Source organism: Myotis daubentonii, chromosome 9 (assembly GCF_963259705.1).
Source record: "Myotis daubentonii chromosome 9, mMyoDau2.1, whole genome shotgun sequence".
Lineage (NCBI taxonomy): Eukaryota > Metazoa > Chordata > Mammalia > Chiroptera > Vespertilionidae > Myotis > Myotis daubentonii.
The window spans coordinates 80,857,670-80,875,994 of record NC_081848.1 but is presented as its reverse complement, the minus strand read 5'-3'; the positions used below and the strand labels follow the sequence as shown (position 1 = coordinate 80,875,994).

The 18,325-nt window shown below is 59.3% G+C and overlaps 1 protein-coding gene across 3 annotated transcripts; it reads left to right on the top strand.

The window, feature by feature from the left end:
* The first annotated feature begins 5,359 nt into the window (after positions 1 to 5,359).
* OVOL1 (ovo like transcriptional repressor 1) lies at positions 5,360 to 17,170 on the top strand. Of its 3 annotated transcripts, XM_059710063.1 has the most exons (5): positions 5,714 to 5,789; positions 7,432 to 7,536; positions 12,735 to 12,952; positions 14,806 to 14,995; positions 15,255 to 17,170. In XM_059710063.1, the coding sequence occupies exons 3-5, from the start codon at positions 12,821 to 12,823 to the stop codon at positions 15,548 to 15,550; spliced, it is 618 nt and encodes a 205-aa protein (XP_059566046.1). In that variant the 5' UTR covers positions 5,714 to 5,789; positions 7,432 to 7,536; positions 12,735 to 12,820; the 3' UTR covers positions 15,551 to 17,170. The 3 variants fall into 3 exon arrangements, with proteins under 3 accessions (XP_059566043.1, XP_059566046.1, XP_059566045.1); XM_059710060.1 differs by lacking the exon at positions 7,432 to 7,536 and having other exon boundaries at positions 5,360 to 5,789; XM_059710062.1 differs by lacking the exons at positions 5,714 to 5,789; positions 7,432 to 7,536 and adding an exon at positions 7,172 to 7,264.
* The last annotated feature ends 1,155 nt before the right edge of the window (positions 17,171 to 18,325 follow it).

Sequence of the window (18,325 nt, the reverse complement as noted above, 5' to 3'; positions counted from 1 at the left end):
GTGGACAGAGGGCAGTGATGTGGCTGGAACTCACAGAACCAGCGGAAGGGAGAGGCCCTGAGACTCCGAGACGGTTCCTGTGTCAGAGATGGAGAGGCTGTGACAGCTGTGAGGATGAAATGAAGTCTGGCAGGTCAGACATGTGGCCAGTGTGAGCCTCACCAGGCTTTTGGCCTCCTCCAACAGGAACCCATGGCTTCCCTCGGCATTCCCGGGCTCCAGCTGGCCCAGGGGGCCTGCCCCTCTGCCCATGGTCCCCAGTTCCGCCTCAGGAGCTTTCTACCCACATGCAGCCCCCCACTCCCTGCTAGCCCTATGTGGCCCTGGCCCCCTGGCAGTGGGCTGAGAGGCCCATGGGCAGGAACTCAGCAAGAGATGAAGGAATCAACCCCCCACGGCACTTCACACTCTGTTAGGGGCTGTGCAGCCTCCACAGCTGCTGTCAGGCTGGAAAAGCCATTGTTTGAGCCGAGCAGAGGCCTGGGACCAAGGGACACCACTCGCCTGCTTTAAGGCTGAGTTCATTTTCTAGGGCTGCTAGCCTTCTGGCAAAAGCAAATTGGTAGCATCATTAGACGGCTCTGAGGAGCAGAGCAGGAACTAGGAGCCCCACTTCACAGATGTGTAAACTGAGGCCCAGGTCCTCAAGATGAAGAGTTTGGGGCACCCGACTGGCCAAGTGCTCTTTCCTGCTTGTCCTCTCAGCACATCTCAGCTTCTGGAAGCCCTCTTGGCCTGGGAGGGCTTCAGCCTCCACACCATCCGGCTCCTCCCGGGAGCCTCTGAGAACAGGAAGGCTGGTTGCGAACCTTCTCCCTCCACCCAACCTCTGCCCTCGCTTTTCCTGGGCTGCTCCTCCGGATGGCAGCCGAGCACTCTGGGGTGCATGGTCCTCACTAGCCTGCTGGGGTTCCGCCTTCCTTCACACTATGCCTACGAGAGGTGTCCACCCAGAGTCAATGCTCAAGGCTCTGCTGGCACTGACCCAGGCCACTGTCACCTCCTGCTCCAACTATAAAAGCAGCCTCCCTTACTGGTCTCCCTACTGCCATCCTCACACACACCCCTCCTCCAAACACACTCCATTCCCCCATTACCAGACCCTGAGCCCCCACCGCACTGGACTCACACGATGTGGCCCACCTGCCTCTGCAACCTCAGTTCCCACACCCTCCCTTCCCCTCCCCTCCCAATCTGGCCGCCTTTCCCTTCGGTTCATCGCACACACTAGGCTTACTCCCACTCTGGAGTCTTCGCACCAGCTGTTCCTTCTGCAGGTCAGGCTCTTCCCAGCTCTACACAGCTGGCTCCTACCTCTCTTTCAGATCTCAGCACCCCTGTCTGTCGCTATCCCGTCACTAAAGTCCTGTGTCACAATAATAGTTTCCTTAGCTTTCTGTTGACCTTTACAGGTTATGTGCCTAGTGTACAGCTGATGTTCAATTAATACTTGTTGACTAAATGAAGGAATGAAGGAATAATATCTAACTGGCATCGTGTGAACAGAGCAGACAATGTCTTCATGGAGCTCATAGTTTAGCTTTGGTGTTTACCCAAGTTCGTACACATTGGTTCCAGAGCTGCCCATGAACCACAAGCTACACACCATTAGCCTGAGACAAATCCGACCCACATACTAGTAGGTATTTTATTTATTTAATTCACTAGAGGCCTGTGCCCTCTTGCAGTCTGGGACCCCTCGGAGGATAACCACCTGCTGGCTTAGGCCCGCTCCCCGGGGGATTGGGCCTAAGCTGGCAGTCAGACATCCCTCTGGCAGCCCAGGAGCCCTCGGGGGATGCCCACTTGCCAGCAGGGAGCAGGCCTAAGCTGCAGTCGGACATCCTTAGCCCTGCTGAGGAGGCGGGAGAGGCTCCCACCACCACCACTGTACTGGCAGCCATCAGCCTGGCTTGTGACTGAGCAGAGCTCCCCTTGTGGGAGCGCACTGACCACCAGGGGGCAGCTCCTGCATTGAGCATTTGCCCCCTGGTGGTCAGTGTGTGTCATAGTGACCAGTCATTCCCAGTCATTCTGCTTTTAGGGTCAATTTGCATATTACCCTTTTATTATATAGGATAGAGACCTGGTGCATGGGTGGGGGCCGGCTGGTTTGCCCTGAAGGGTATCCTGGATCAGGGTGGGGGTCCCCCTGGGGTGCCTGGCCAGCCTGGGTGAGGGGCTGATGGCTGTTTGCAGGCTGGCCAAGCCCCCCAGCAGGGACCCTCACCCCATGAGGGTGTGGCCAGCCTGGGTGAGGGGCTGATGGCTGTTTGCAGGCTGGCCACAGCCCCTTCAGGTTAGGGGTCCCCCCTGGGGTGTCTGGCCAGCCTGGGTGAGGGGCTGAGGGCCGTTTTCAGGCTGGGCACAGCCCCTTCAGGATGGAGGTCCCCGCAGGGGTGCCTGGCCTGCCTGGGTGAGGGGCTGATGGCTGTTTGCAGGCTGGCCACCGCCCCCACCCACCCAAGCTCCCAGTGGAGGCTGGCTGGAAGCAGGTATCTGGGATTATAATTGAAACTTTTTTGCCTTCAGCGGAGGCCAAAGCTGGCCAGGGCAGGCGGGGAGCTTGGCTTCTTCCATCGCTAGGGTAACCTAAGCCTCCTGCTTTCTCCAGCTCCATGGCTGCAAGCCACCATCTTGGTTCGGTTAATTTGCATATAGCCACTCTGATTGGCTGGTGGGTGTGGTTTGGGGGCATAGCGAAGGTACAGTCAATTTGCATGTTTCTCTTTTATTAGATTAGATTCTGCTTTAAAATTTTTCGAGTCGACTTTAAACTGATAGCATTCACATACTAACCTGGATTTCCTATTTCTCTTGGAAAACGGACAGATGTGGCCACATTGGGTTTCTCTGCTCAACTGTCACTGCCCCTGCAGATAGCACACTCTCCACAGTCCCCAGGACTCTCCAGTCTCCCTGACAGCCAGCGCCAGTTGCCTCTTATGACTGAATTTGCACTACTGTTCTCTTTATAATAAAGAACTTTGCTCTGGCTGGCCAGTGTTGCCCAGTGGTTGGGCATCAAGCTATGAACCAGGAGGTCACGGTTCGATTCCTGGTCAGGCACATGCCTGGGCTCCATCCCCAGTAGGGTGCATGCAGGAGGCAGCTGATTAATGATTCTCTCTCATCAGTGATGTTTCTCTCTGTCTCTCCCCCTCCACTCTCTCTAAAAATCAATGGAAAAATACCCTCAGATGAGGATTAAGAGCAACAACAAAACACAAACAAAGAACTTTGCTCTGTATCTCTGTGTACTAGTATACCAAAAGTTGGAACAGGAAAAGCTGAATGGGTCACATGAATCAAGAAAAATTGGATATTCATTCATTCAATCAATATTGCTAACCCACTATGCCAGGCACAGGATAGGTATGAAGAGAGAGCATGGACGGCATGGGCGAACATCACTCCCTCCCTGTGGCCTCATTCCAAACACTGTGTAACTTTCCACACGTGGGGACATCTGCGTTGCTTCCCAGTCCATGAAAAAGACTGCCTTTTGTATCCAGGGTCACCTCTGAAGACTACAACAGGGCACTCACTAAGCACTTACTATGTACCAGCCCCGTCAGGGTCTGGCACAACCAGAGTGCTCAATCAATATGGACTGAGTGAATGAGCCAAATTCATCTCTCTCCTAGGTAGACTGTGTTAGTCAATGTTGTTTCTCCAGGATTTATCCGAAAGGGAAGTGCATAGTAGGTGCTCACTTAGGGTCAGTTGAAAGAGACAGTCTGGGATAAGAGTGGAAGGTTGACAGGCAGACATGGGCTGCCTGAAGGCAGGTCCCTGGAAAGGAAAGGGAAGGGTGAGGTGAATATTACCCCCACTGCCAAGCCCACATCCCCCTCACAGGGACCCTAGGAGGTGGTGATAGGATTCTCAGGTGACAGACAAAGAAGCAGGATGGAAAGGAAAGCCCCTTAGCTAAACCTCCAGGTTCCAGGAAGGAGTGGAGGAGGAGGTTCATTTGCCCCCCAGAGCCACACTCTCCCCACCCAGCTGGATGCTCCACAGACGTCCCGTGGGGGATGTACAGGGCCACCCCTTGAAAAACTGTCCTCTTCAACTGGATGCCCGAAAGGCCACCATCAGCAGGCTACCCTACCCTTTTCTCTTGTGACTTTTGAACTGTGAATTCATTTTTCAGACTCATTTCCTCCTAATCTGTTCCAGCAAACATTCAATATGTGAGGAAGGTGTGTGTGGCTGGGACTACGAGATGTTTATTATGGGGCAGGGAGAGAGCGAAAAAGAAGGGTCCGGTCCCTGCCCTGACTATGTCAGTAAGAGAAGCTCAGCTGAGTCCTAGCGTCCAAGGGGCAAGCCTCCTGGAGGCCACCAGCGCTCCACAGGTTCTGAGGAGGGTGGGTCTCCCTCCAGCTCGGCCTGGGCACTGGGCAGAGCACGATGAAAGGCTGGGGAAGGTCCCAGGCAGAACCTCGGCCAAGGGTGGGCTCTAGGGGGAAGCCGACATGAGCTTCCTGTCCTGGCTGCAGCCAGGCCGGGACTGACTTCCTATGGAGTCCGCGGCTCTCCGGCATTGCTGTACCTGAAATCCGTCCATTTGGGACAAAGACGAGGGTGTTTGCGCCAGTGTAAACCCCACTGCCTAAGGCCTGGCGCCTTTCGGGATCTCGGTGGACTCAGAGCGGTTTCAACGCCCCCTCCTCCACGAAGCCTTCCACACTTTCCGGCCCGAGTTCGGCGCTCTCCGCTTTCCATGGCGGCCCTGCGTGTAGCCGCCCGTCGGCCCACCGGCCGGAGCGCTCCGGGGCCCCGCGTGCCCTCCCGCACGGAGTCCGCGCCCAGCAAATACCTCTGGGCCGAACCACGCACTGCTCAGCCCAGCCATCGGGCTCCTGGGCTATCTGGGCCCGGGCCGGGTTCAACAAGTGTGGGCCGGGCCGCCCGTTCCCGCCCGACGGTTTCGCGCCTCCCCAGGCGCCCGGGGCGCGCCGGGCCGGGCCGGGCCGGACCCAGTTGGGCGAGTTTCATTTCATCACCCGCAGAGCGTGCGAGCGCCGGTGCAAATAACGTTGCCTCCTCCCCTCCCCTGCTCCCTCCGAAACTCCCAAACTCCGTTGGCGAACGCTGCGCCCCGTCGGGGAGGTCTGGGCGGGCGGGCGGCGGCTGGGCTGGTTGGGCCGCCGGGTGCTGGGTGCCCGGCGCCCGCCCCCCGCCCCCGCCCGGCCACCCCGCCCAGGCCGCGAGGCCACCTCACCAGCAGCGGAATGAAAACCGGTTCGACAGGTAACAAATAGGTGGGTTGTCACCGTTATTTCCCAACGCATGCGCCGTCGCTGCCCGGGCCGCTCCAAGCTAATTAGTTCAGATCACCCCCGCTCCCCGCCCCAGCCACCAACACACACCGCCGCGAGCCAATAAAGCGTGAGCCCGGCCGGCCGGCTCGCACTTGAGGACTCCCGAGCGGCGCGGGGACGCCAGCCGAGCCCGGAGACGCTCACCTGCCGCGGCCCCCTCCCGCCCGGCGCACCTGGCTGCCGGCGACCTCGTTCTGAGGAGCTGGGAACGGCGCGCGGCGTCCGGCCACGGTCTCTCGGCGGAACGCGGGGCGCCGCGGCGACTTCTCCGCTGACCTGCCTCCTTCCCCGGCGGGGACGGTGGACGGCGCCGGCTTTGGTGACGGAAGCGGACGGTGCCGGGCGAGCGGGGTTCGAAAATGCCGCGCGCGTTTCTAGTGAAGAAGCCGTGCGTCTCCACGTGCAAGAGGAACTGGAGTGAACTCCCGGACGAGGAGCGCGGCGAGATCTACGTGCCAGGTGAGGCCTGGCCCGCGGCCCCGAGGCCCCGAGGCCCCGCCGCCCGCCAGCCCGGGCCCCGTCGGGAGGGCGGACGCGTGAGGCGCAGTGGCCGGCGGCCCGATTTCAGGTTCCAGCGGCCGCAGCCCCGTTAGCCCGCGGCCCGGGGGGGAGGGGAGGCAGGGGCAGCGGAAGGAGAGGAGTGGGGGCGGGGGCGAGGGCGGGGGCCGGGGCCGCCCGCCGGGGGAGCGCAGTTCCCAGGCCCCGCGCCGGGCGGGAGCGGGCGGGTCGGAGGCGCTCGTCTCCGAGCGGCGACCCCCCCCCCCTCCACCGGCCCGAGCCGCGGCGCAGGGGAGGCAACCGGGTGTGTCACCGCTCAGGCGACCCCCCGCTCCCGCGTCGTAAATCCGGAAAGTCGGGACTTTTATGAGGCGGGAAGAGGGCACTGGAGCGATGCCACTTTGGGGGGCAGGGAGCGAGCTGGAGTTTCGGCTGAGATTTGTGCGAAACGTGAGAGAAAACCCGAGGGTGGGCCGCCTGCGCCGGCCTCTCCGCTCCCCACCTGCACGGCGGGCCGGGAGGGCGCCGCGGTGAGGGCCGGCGACGGGGCGCCCCCTGGCCCGGAGACAGAGGGGACCAGGGCCCACCCCCGTGACAAACGCCTGCTCCCCCCTGGCAGCGGGCACAGTTGAGCTGGGAGTGGTGTTAAGGCGGCCAGCCCCCCGCCAGGGAACCAGGCCCCGGGAGGCGGTGCACCCCGTTTACTTTGGGGAAACGCCTGGACCGCGGCGTCGGAGGCCACTCGGAATGAGTAACCTGCGTTGCTTCTCACGCGGCGGCCTCTTCCTCCCTCGGCCCCAGAACCTTCTGCTCCGGGTGGCCGCCCCCTCCCCCTCCCCCGCCCCCAGCAAACCGCCCCCTGGAGAAAGCCCGCTCCTCGGACGCCCCCTCCCCGGGCCTGGGGGTGCGGCGGGATGTGCCAAACACCCGGCCAGCGCCTCCAAGGGGGGAGAGGCTGTAATTAACCAACCGACTTTGACCCTTGATCCGCGGGCTCCCTGGCACCGCCCCAGGCCTTGGAGGAAAGTGGAGAAATGAGGGCGGTGGGGGCCTGTGAGGGCTCTTGCCTCAGTTTCTCCCCCGAATACGTTTCTGGAAAAGGTGCTGTGGTTACCTGGGTGGCCGACCCACCGGGGCCCAAAGGCCCGCGGCGCTGGCGGGATGTGTCCCAGCGCAGCCTTCTCTCGGGCCGAGCCCCCGGTCCGTGGCCTCCGCACCCCGGGGCTCCGGCGGGGAACGGGCAGAGGGGAGTGAGCTGCCTCCCCCCGGAGGTGGACTCGCGGCGCCGGGCTGTTGACAGTTTCTTGCTTCCCCGCGTTCCTGGCGGGGGTTCCAGGTCCAGCAGGGCCCCCCTCCCGCCTCCTCCCTCACCTGTGTTTGACTTGCTGCTTAGCTGCTCCCTGGGATCTGATAACTGAACTTGGACTGTGGTAAAGGTGAGCTGAGAGCCTTGCAGGAGACTCGCTGTGCTGTTATTTTTAGTTTTATTTCACATCCCAATCAGGAACAGAGCATGTGTTGACTTTTACAAAGGACAAAGAAATTCCGTTTGCCGAAATCATTGACTTCTTTGCCTGGTGATCCCCCCCCCCCCCCCCCGCAGTTCTGGTGGCCGCGGTGGGTGGCTGAGGGGACCTCCAGCCCAGGGCTGTGCCAGCGGGCGCTGAGGAGGGCTTCTGGGCGTCTGCCACCTGCTGCTGTGACCCAGGTGGGGAGGCCTGCCGGCCACTCGCCCTGCAGGATGGAGGTGCGTGTGAGAGGTGGCCTCATCGCTCTGGCCAGGGAGAACCCTGTGGAGTCAAGTAAAGGGTCGAAGTTAAAGAACTTAATTCTGTCTCAAAAGCCATGTGGCGCACTGGAGAGTGTCCCCACCGTTTTTGGAAATGAGAAATGGAATGTTCTCGGGCCACGCTCGGGTGCCTCAGATGGCTGGAGGTGGGGGGGCTGGCCTGTCCCCTGGCTGGGCCATCCATCACCAGTCGACTGTGACCCCAGGAGCCGGCTGGGCACGTTTCCGTCACCCCACCTCACAGACCGGGCACGCTGTGACCAGTTAAGCATTGACCCCATCCATCCCCCTGAGAGGCACTGCAGGGGCTGGGAACAGGGAAGTGTTTGAGGCCTGACCTTCCCGCCAGGGCCCTCTGAGACCCTGAAACACCAGAGAGCGCGGAAGGAGTTGTACTTTTACTGACTGAAGGCCCTGGGCCCAGTCCCACCAGCACTCCAGGCTCTCGCCCTGAGGCACAGTTCAAGAGGTTCCCCCACACACGTCCCCAGGGCAGAACCTTTCCCTTGGGCCTCATTGTCCTCCCAAAGCCAAGGACAAGCCCAGGAGTGGCTGGGGGCCACAGGGGTGGGAGATGGCTGCATGCACGCTGGGAGGTGAAAGGGTTTGCAGTTAAGGTTAAGATGCTACCACGGTGCCCTTCACTCCCCTCTCCCCGTCTCCCCTGGCGTTCCTCCTTTGTTATGTCAATGTTGACTGCAGTGCTGGGAGTAATGCTGGTTTCTTGAGGATGCCCGGACCCACTGTACCCAGGGGCCGAATTCCATTTCATGGTCTGAAGGGGAAACTCCCACCGAGCAAGTCCTCCGAGGCCTTAAGTGCAACCTCAGTCTCTCAATCTCGGGAGGCCAGAAAGGCTCTTGAAGATAGATGGCCCCTGGAAACTGGAATGACATGGGCATCCCAGGGCCTCTTGCAGGCCCCCAACCACCCCCTCCTCTGCTTCGAGCCCCTGCTGCCTGTTCTGCCAGTTCCTCAGCACATGCCCACCCCGAGGAGGCAGACAGGCTGCTGTGCGGGAGACTGGTGTTTCCTCACCTGGCCCTGAAGGCCACGAAAGTCAGCTGTGGGTCCCAGAATACACATGTGGGGGCGGGGAGAGATTAGGCCTCTGGTGATCATGATGATGATGATGTTTTTAAATGATTTGAGTGGGGGAGAGAGAGAGAGAGAGAGAGAGAGAGAGAGAGAGAGAGAGAGAGAGAGAGATGTTGTTCCACTTACTTATGCATTCGTCGGCTGATTCTTGTTTGTGCCCTGAATGGGGATTGAACCTACAACCTTGACGTATCGGGACAACGCTCTAGCCAACTGAGCTACCCTCATGGGGCTGGTGATGATTACTCTTGTGATTCCTAGGAAGTGTCGACAGTGAACGACTTGTCACCAAGCTCTCCAGGGAGCAAGGCTGGGAGAGCAGACAGCCAGACAGTGGATGGGGACAGAGAGCAACTTGGGCCTGGGCAGTGGGCTAGATGGGACTCCTACCTGTCCCGTGGGGTGCCGTCACCCAGGCTGCCAACCTGTTTGTCCCAGCAGGAGAGCTGTGAGGGCACAGGGAGGACAGGAGCGAAGCATGGGCTTTGTTGATATCGGGGTTTCTTTTTAACGCTGTTCACTTCCAACAAGTCTTGTGTGGACCCTGCAGGATGCCCAGCCCTGTGCTGAACGGGAGGGTAGGAAGGATGCAAACGGGCCTTAGTTCCTGGCCAGGGCTGTCCACCTAGTGTGAGGGCTGAGTGCAGAGTTTCAACTTCATTACAGACGCGGCATGAAAAGTGGGTGGGGAGCGGGGAAAGACACTGCCTGAGAGAAATGGAATGAGAGAATGGAAGCGCCAAGCTGAGGGACAGACCCATTGTGCTCCCGGGGCTGCGGCCTCTGCCAGTTGGCTGGCACTGGCTTTCTTTCGGGCATTGCTCGCTGACCTGCTGGGGCTGGAGGAGACGGCACAAGACCCCTGCCCTTGCTGATAAGGGTGTCAGGTGGCCTAACACCAACCTGGGATGTACTGACGCAGTGGGTTCCCCCCACCTCATTCAGAGCTGAGTGGACCCCCACCCCCCAGGTCAGCCCCAGCCCCAGGCTCAGAGGCTGTGCATCCTCGCATCTGCTTCACTTGCTCTCTCTCCCCAGAGAGCTGAGACCAGACCTCGTGCCCAGGCCTGGCCTGAGGCCTTAGACCAGGGGTGGGCAAACTTTTTGACTTAAGGGCCACAATGGACCGGAGGGCCGGAACAAAAGCATGGATGGAGTGTTTGTGTGAACTAATATAAATTCAAAGTAAACATCATTACATAAAAGGGTACGGTCTTTTTTTTTTTAGTTTTATTCATTTCAAACGGGCCGGATCCGGCCCGCGGGCTGTAGTTTGCCCACGGCTGCCTTAGACGGAGCAGGGCCTGGCACTATTTGGCCCAGTAGCTTTAAAAAAAAGATTTAATCCTCACCTGAGGATATGCTTATTGATTTTAGAGACGGGGGATGAAGGGGAGGGAGAGAAACATTGATGTGAGAGGGCACATCGATTGGTTGCCTTCCATATGTGCCCCAACCAGGGATCGAACCCACAACCTTCTGGTATGTGGGACGACACTTCAACCAACTGAGCCACACCGGCCAGGAAGGGCCCAGTAGTTTTCAATCCAAGAAAGACAGGACTTGCTGAGGTGAGGGAGGGGAAGGCCCTCAGATGGGCGGCTGCTCTGGGCCTCTGCCCTCAATGCCATGCAGGTAGAGGCAAGTTGGGCAACAGAAGGGGAACCCGCAAACCCCCTGAGGGAGTGAGGAGAGGGCCAGGCTGGTTTGGCCTTGGCCTTGCCACACGCCACAGCTGTGGGCGGGCAATGAATAGCCACAGCGGCCACCGCCTTGCCGGAAACATCTAATTAGGGGACAGAGGTGCACAAGGCGGGCCCAACCAGTTCTGCTTCCTGCCTCCTGCCACTCAGTGACACTCGGTGACACCCAGTGACAGCAGCGGCACGCCGATGAGCACTCCCTGTGCGTGCGGCAGCATCAGGGACACGCTCGTGGGGGTGGCAGGAGGACAGGTTCGGCAGGTGGCTAGGATGAGGCAAACATCCCCACCCTGGCCGCCATGAGGCTGCCCTCGGGGGAGCTAGAGGAGCAAGGAGGCCAGGCCGGGTGGGCGCGCATCCCCAGTTCCTTAGCACCAGCATTCCAAGGTTTCTGTAATGGGAGAGGCAGGCACGGGGTCCCCCCCAAACTGGCGTGGATCCTTGGAACACTACCCATGAGCCCATTTATTAGGAGGGAACCGTGAGCCACACCGGCTGGCTCACCTGCTGTCCCTCCTCCCTCTGCTGCTCCATGTGCGCGTGCGCCCGGCTCCCACTCTCCGGAGCCTCACTCACGCCTCCGACACCGAAAGACAGGAGAGGGTAGAGGTTCCATTACCTGGACTGAGGAATGGAAATAGTCATTCAGCTTTGAATTCTTGGCCAAGATCTGTAATAGCTGCTAAACTGCCAACACTCAGACACGCCCCCGTGTCCCCCAGCCCCCCCAGCCCATGTATATAGACAGCTGCCCTTGCAGCAAGACAGGAGTCGTGTCCCCCCCCCCCCAACCTCCCCCCCCCCCCCCCCGGCTTGGGCTTGCTGGCCAGCCTTCCAGGGCCTGGGGAGGTGCCACACCACTTCAGGGGCCAGGCCAGGGCCAGGCGCTGGTGAATCAACTCCCGGAATGAGGTGGCTCATTAAAGTCCCCCGGACAGACGGACGCCAGTGCCAGCAGAACGGGTTTGGGCGGCAGGCCGCGCATTCTTCCTCTGTCAGACCTTTGTTGTGTTTTGAGGGGGCGAGAGCCGGGGCCTCTCCCGAAACTTCGGTGTCTCACATTCACCCTCCATCCGTACGTCCCTCTGCCCCCCCCCGCCCCCCACGTCGTCTGTGCACCTGGGCCTCGTCGCAGTGGCCTGGAGAGGAGGTGAGGGCAGCAGCCCTCCTGCCTGGGTCCCTCTGTCTCACCAGCTGTGGGCAGTGGGCCTTGTCATGGGCCTGACACCCCAACTCAACCTTCCAAGTCCCTCTCCCTGAAGCTCACTCGTCCTTTCTTTCTTGGCCCCTCTGGGTTTTTCCTTCTGTGGCTTGGAAAATGCTCCTCACGTGTGGGCTTTAAGTACAGAGCTTTGCCTTTTTGGAAGAAAATTCTTGACTAAACTGAAACATTAGATTGCTTGCCCCAGCTGCCAGCTCTGAGGCTTGTTTCCTGTGTCACTCAGAACTCTTCCTCCTCCCTAGTGGGGACCAGGGCCAAGCCTCCCCGGCCCCGTTCAGTGTGAGGTGTCTGTCGTGGGGAGCGGTCATGTCAAAGGCTGCCAGGTATCGGTGCCGAGGAGGGCGGTGGTGCCCAGGAGGGCGGGAGCCCAGCCTCACTGTACAGCGAGCGGTCCCTGCCGTGGGGGAGGGTTGCGTAACAGCTGGGCAGGTGCCCGGGAGACTGTTACGCAGCATCCACCTGCTGCTCCCTGACCTCCTCCCTGCTCCACCCCACCTGGCCTGTTTGCCTGCCAAGCTGGGCCAGTGGGAGGGGGGTCCCTGGAGCCCTTCTGGGCTACAGCGGCAGGGACTGGCCAATCGGAGGAGGAAGGGGCTTGGAGCACTCAATGCCCTAAAGCCAGCAGCTAAACTGCCTAGAGGAGAGGCCCAGGGTGGCTCAGGCCACCAGGAACTCTTCCGGGGCAGGGATGAGTCCCTGGGCCAGGCCTCCAGGGCTGCCCTTTGTCCTTGCAGGAGCAGGGATGAGGCCTGGAATCCAGAGGGACTGGCCCAGGTGGGGCAGGCAGACTGCTCCGGAGGGATAATTGGCAGGGCAGGTTTGGTCCTCCCAGTTCCGCTAAGACACAAATTACTCAGCGGGCAGGCCTGTGGGTCGAGGTGCTTGGCTGGCGTCACCTGTAATTACCTTAATGGGGCAGGAGGGAGGTGCAATGTGTAGTGAGCTGGGGGTAGCCCTGCTCTGCCACATGCCTGCCAGGGGTGGGATGGAGGCTCCAGGTTCCAGCCAGCTAAGTGCCAGGGAGCCTTCCTGAAATCCCACTGAATCCCCTTTTCTCCACCAAGCCCCTCACCTGGCCATTCTTCTCTCTGCAGTCAGCCTGGGCTTCTATCCGCCACAGCCCTGCCCGGAGCCAGAGCCATCAGTGGCTGAGCCCCCTTCGTGCCCCCTGGCTTTGGACATGAGCCTTCGAGACTCCGGCTACAGCGTGGCCTCTGGACCCTGCGTGGTGGCCCAGCTGCCATCTGAAGACATGGGCCGCCTGGCAGACCCCCAGAGCAGAGACCACGGCTTCTTGCGCACCAAGATGAAGGTACTGACCTCACACTGTCTCTGAGGAACAGCCCAGGAGATGTGGCACAAATGAGACCTAAGTGGAGACCGGCCTGAGGTCTGGGTCCAGGTTTCTGCAGAGGTGACCCTGCACTGGGCATAGACAGGAGCTGGAAGAGATGAAAAGTGGCTCTAAAGTGAGGCTGTCATGCGGGGAAGCAGCAGCGGGGTTCAAAGGACATTTAAGCCTTGGGAGTCCATCTGGGGGTTTAGTTTTATTTCTGGCCTCAAGGGGAGCCTGTTCACACTGAAGTCCTAGGAAAATCAGGGAGAAGTGAGGCCGGCTCAGCACCTCCTGGGGCCCTCTCCGGGCAGCAAGGCGAGTGAGGTCTGGAGTCGGTCTGGGGGTTGGCTATCGGCTGAGGCACGTGCTCAACAGTCTCCGCCTCACCCAGTGCCACTCGAGGCCTTGCGCCTAGGGCAGGCCTGGTGGGCGCCCCGCTGTGCTCTGCAGTGGAGCGGTACATGCCCCAGGCTTTCGAGGAGTGCACCTGCGCAGGCTGCCCTGGCCGGGCCTTCCTTCCTGAAAGCTCCAGACCGGGAGGCGCCCGCAGCGCTGATCCAGTGTAAGCGTTCTTGAAGCGCCGTCCATGTGCCAGAAGCCTGGAGAAGCTGGCAGTGGATACTGTTCTTTCCTCTGTTTCCTGCGGAGGCCAAGTGTGTTGTAATGAAAGGGGAACCACCCAGATGTGTGCTGGGCTGGCCAGAGAGCCAGCACCATCGGGGCGCCCCTGGTCCCCACACCCCCTTCCTCCCAGCCTGGGGCCCCACTAGGTAGGGAGGGATGCAGAGAAAGCAGAGGGCACCGGAGAGCAGGTGCTGGAATGAGTCCTGGTCTTTTTTTTTTTTTTTTAATATATTTTTATTGATTCAGAGAGGAAGGGACAGGAAGAGAGAGAGACAGAAACATCAAAGATGAGAGAGAATCATTGATTGGCTGCCTGGGAATTGAGCCTGCAACGGGCATGTGCCCTTGACTGGAATCGAACCCTGGACCCTTCAGTCTGCAGGCCGATGCTCTATCCACTGAGCAAAACTGGCTAGGGCGAATCCTGATCTTGACTAGCTGGCAATAAGGAGCATTTACCCGGGGCCAGGGTACAGAGGACGAGGTGCGGTGTGACAGGTGCACCCAGTGCACAGGAAGCTCAGGAGAAGTTGCCGGCGATGGCCACCCACCAAGTACAGGCAGCCTCAGAACATTAACAGAGGTGGGGCGTTGAGGCCACATCTCCACTTAGGAATAGATTTGAGATTTTCCATAATTACAAAAAAAAAACAAAAAACGAAAAATGCTTATAAGCAAGCAAGTCATCAGGTAGCAAAGGGACTCAAACCATATCATGTCAGGCCTGGCTCAAGTAAAACCAGGGGCAGGGCTCACCTGGAGGGGCCCAGGCTCCCAGCGGTGTCTCCGCCGGGAAAGGCTGTGCAGGAGACAGTGTTGTGGACATTTTTCCCTGTCCCAAGGCATAGAATGAGGACGGAGAGCAGAAACGACAGGGAAAGATTTGGGCTCAGCGAAGGGGAGAACGTTCTAGCAGGTAGAATCGCTGAGGATGAATGGGCTGTCTGTATAGGGAGTTCCCTGCCCGTCTCCAGAAAAGAAGGGGCTGGCTGGCAACCTTGAAAGAGGACTTGGGAAGCTCACAGGAGGCTGACGTTGACTCAGAGATTCTTTCCGGTCACCACTGATCTCTGTGAGCCAGCAGCACAGAGGTGTGGCCTCGGGTGGTGTCACTTCCTCAGAGGGTCTGGGGGCTGGCATTTGTGTCCTCCAACCTGCAGTCCTAACTGCTGGGTATCTGTCACAAAGACTGTCCTTGCCCACAGGTGACGCTGGGGGACAGCCCCAGTGGAGACCTCTTCACCTGCCACATCTGCCACAAGGCCTTCACCTACCAGCGCATGCTGAATCGCCACATGAAGTGTCACAACGACGTCAAGAGGCACCTCTGCACCTACTGTGGGAAGGGTTTCAACGACACCTTCGACCTGAAGAGACACGTCCGCACCCACACTGGTGAGAGGAGCCCCGTGGTTGGCGCCTGCCTGAGGCCACGTGGGACACTCGGCAGGCCTGCTGTCTGGGGGTGGGGGGCTGGGAGGGGCACCGGAGCTCAGGGCAGAAGCCGTCCTCAGCTCAGCAGCTAGGGCCCTCGGGGAGCTGGAGATGCACAGGCCTCCGTCCCTTCCTCTTCCCCAGAGTTAGGTGGCCGGGCCTTCCTGTGCCCGGGAAGCTGCTGTCAGGTCCCTGACGCCCAGCCCTGTCCTCCTCGCAGGCGTGAGGCCCTACAAATGCAGCCTGTGTGACAAGGCCTTCACGCAGCGCTGCTCCCTGGAGTCTCATCTCAAGAAGATCCATGGCGTGCAGCAGAAGTACGCATACAAGGAGCGGCGGGCCAAGCTGTACGTGTGCGAGGAGTGCGGCTGCACGTCCGAGAGCCAGGAGGGCCACATCCTGCACCTGAAGGAGCACCACCCTGACAGCCCGCTGCTGCGCAAGACCTCCAAGAAGGTGGCCGTGGCCCTGCAGAACACCGTCAACTCCCTGCTGCAGAGCAACCACCACCTCTGAGTGCGCCGTCCGGCCCAGGAAGGGCCACCACCCTGCGGCCTGGCCAGTCCACCTCCTGCGGCCTCCTGCTGGAACACTGGCGATCGGGACTGAAGCCCCAGGATGTGTGCTCACTCGGCCCCGCACTGACCTCTGCTCATGTCGGCCTTTTTGTGTTTTGGGCGGAGGCTGATCCAAGCCTGTATTCTGGGCAGACGGGCAGACGTCTGGGGCAGGGGCCAGGCCAGGACTGCCTTTGAGGAAGCAGCACACCTGCAGAGCCAAGAACTCTTTCCCAGAGGAGGTGGTCCTGTGACCTTTCTGCCTCTGAGCACTGGGTGGGGCTGCTGGTCCCCTGTGGGTGGCAGGGCCAGGAGCACCTGCAAAAAGCAGCCTGTGAGAGACGGCCGTGGCGCTTGGCAATGACCTGCCTGGCAGTGCCTCTGACGCCCAGGGCTGCAGGGCTCTGCCCTCTGCGGGGCGCGTGTGCACCACTGAAGACGTGCGCGCCTGCACACACAGGAGGCCTTTCCACATATCACCTCATTTAAAAAATCAATGACAAGGTGCCAAGGAGGTTTTATTCCCTTTTTTTAAAAGATGACAAATGTATAGATATTAATATATTTTTGGTGCTGATGGCGACTATTTTTAAGAGAGGATGGAGCTGGCTTATCTCTCTCCCATGAGGTTCTATTTATCCTGGACATTTCACGTGCTCTGTGCCGTGGTTCTGGGGTGGCTACCCTGACGCCCCAAGCTTCCTGCTACCTGTGTCCTTCCTCGGGCCTTGTCTGGTCCCCTGCCACCAGGACAGCACATCCCATCTGCTCTTCCCTCCCACAGCTCTGCCTCCCTCCCACTGCTTCCAGGCAGCCTGGGCCGACCAAGGGCCTTCTGTTCAGATAACAGACTTGTGCGTAACAGCTCACGGTTTTGGAGGTCGAGGGCTTGTCTGGGTCTAGCTTCAGGGGTGAGCCAGGTGGGGAGAATCTTTGAGAGGCCCAGAGCTGTGGCCTGAACCACAGAAGAGTGCAGGCCAGGCCACAAGGCCTGCTCTTTTCCTGGTTGAGTCAAAAACCTGAGAACAACAGCCAAAAATTGGGACACATCAGAAACCTGTAGCAGGAGGACAGTATTAGATGGCTAATAAGTTATGTTTGTAGCCTTTTTTCTGTTTTTCAAGTAGCAAGGCTGGGTCTCGAGCCAGTGGCTCCAACTGAGGGACTCGCCAGGCTCCCTTAGCTTGGCAGGTTTCCTGCTAGTAACAGGAACGGGGCGTGGGTCAGAGGGGAGAGCTGGGCAGGGGTTGAAGAAGAGCGAGAAGTTACACTTGAAAGTGGTCCACAGAACACAGCCGCTGGGCCACCCCTGAAGACTTGCCCAGAGAGAGCAGCATCGCACAGCCCGGCTGAGGGCAAGGAGCCTCTCGCTGCCCTCTGCATGGAGACTTGCTTTACTTGCCTGCAGAGCATGGGCGCTGCTGTGTTCTGGAAGTTCTATAGGACAAAATAACATCTGGAAGCTCTGTTTGTTTACATGTCTGTATCCCTGTGTTCCTTGCCAATCTGAGGGAGTCAAAAGGCTCTGTGTTGTCTATTTTATAACTTTCTCTCCAATTATTAAAATAAAAAAGTTTTTCTGTGTTTTTTGTTGTTGTTATTTGTCTTATAGGCCTATTTCCACTTGCAGGAAATTAATCAAAACAATTGATGCATTCTATTAAAAGCTTTATCCTCTTATGGTTACCAGTGGGTTCAGACAAGGCCTGACCCAGACAGATTGGGTGGCCTGCCTCTGGTCTCGCAGTCAGTACCTGCAGACCCCAGACTGGCGGGGCCTCCCCCAGGGCTCTCTGCCTGCCTGATGCTCCCACATCCTGATACAAGGCTTTCCATTGGGCGGGTACAAACAGTCTGGCGTCTGTTCCCAACAGCCTGCCAGGACCACAGGAGGAAGAGCCACATTCCCAAATAATAGGGCACACAGTTCATGTCACTTCCGGGTCAGACACCGTGATGTAGTCTGTGCCAGGCACATTCGTGTGTTGTACACAGCAGCTCACTGGACCTTCCAGCCGCCCTCTGAGGCAGGAGGTTGTCGCCGCCCGGCAGAGAGAAGTCAGGTGGCCACAGTCTCCGACTAACCAGTAATGGAGCTGGACACAAACCAGACCGGCTCAGGTCTATGCCTGCAAGCGCTGTGCACACTGCTATGTAGAGACCAGGAGGCCTCGTGGCACCTCAAGGAAATGCAAAGTAACAGCAAATCTAGAGATGACCTGGCCTTCCCATCACTGACCCAGGATCGTCGGGGGACCTTATTGCCCTGGTGTCTGAGTCCCAGGTCAGTATTCTCCCGTCACGCCCCGCCAGGTGGACGAGGAGGGGAGGGGAGCTGCAGGCTGGGCCCCGGGAGTGATGATCTGGGAGGGAAGGGTCAGTGCTCTGGTCCTGTGAGGAGGAAGGAAAACACTGATCTGACCTCCAAGGCTCCCTGTGAGAAGCCCCGAGGATTGGAAAGGGCCACTGACCCTCCTGTGTCTCTTTAAATAGCGAGGCACAGAGATTGCTCTTCATCTCAAGCGCCCCCATGTGAAACACCAACCAAATCTCCTTTTCACAGGCCCCACCGGGAGCAGAGCCCATTGTTGGAGCCCAGATGATTAACCGCTATGTAAACTGGAGGAGGAGCTGAGGACAGACAGGCTTCCAGGAAGCCAGGGGTGGGGTGTGGGGAGGGTCCTGGGGCCCCTCTGAGCTCTACTCTCCCATTCCTCAGAGAAGCTCAAGGCTC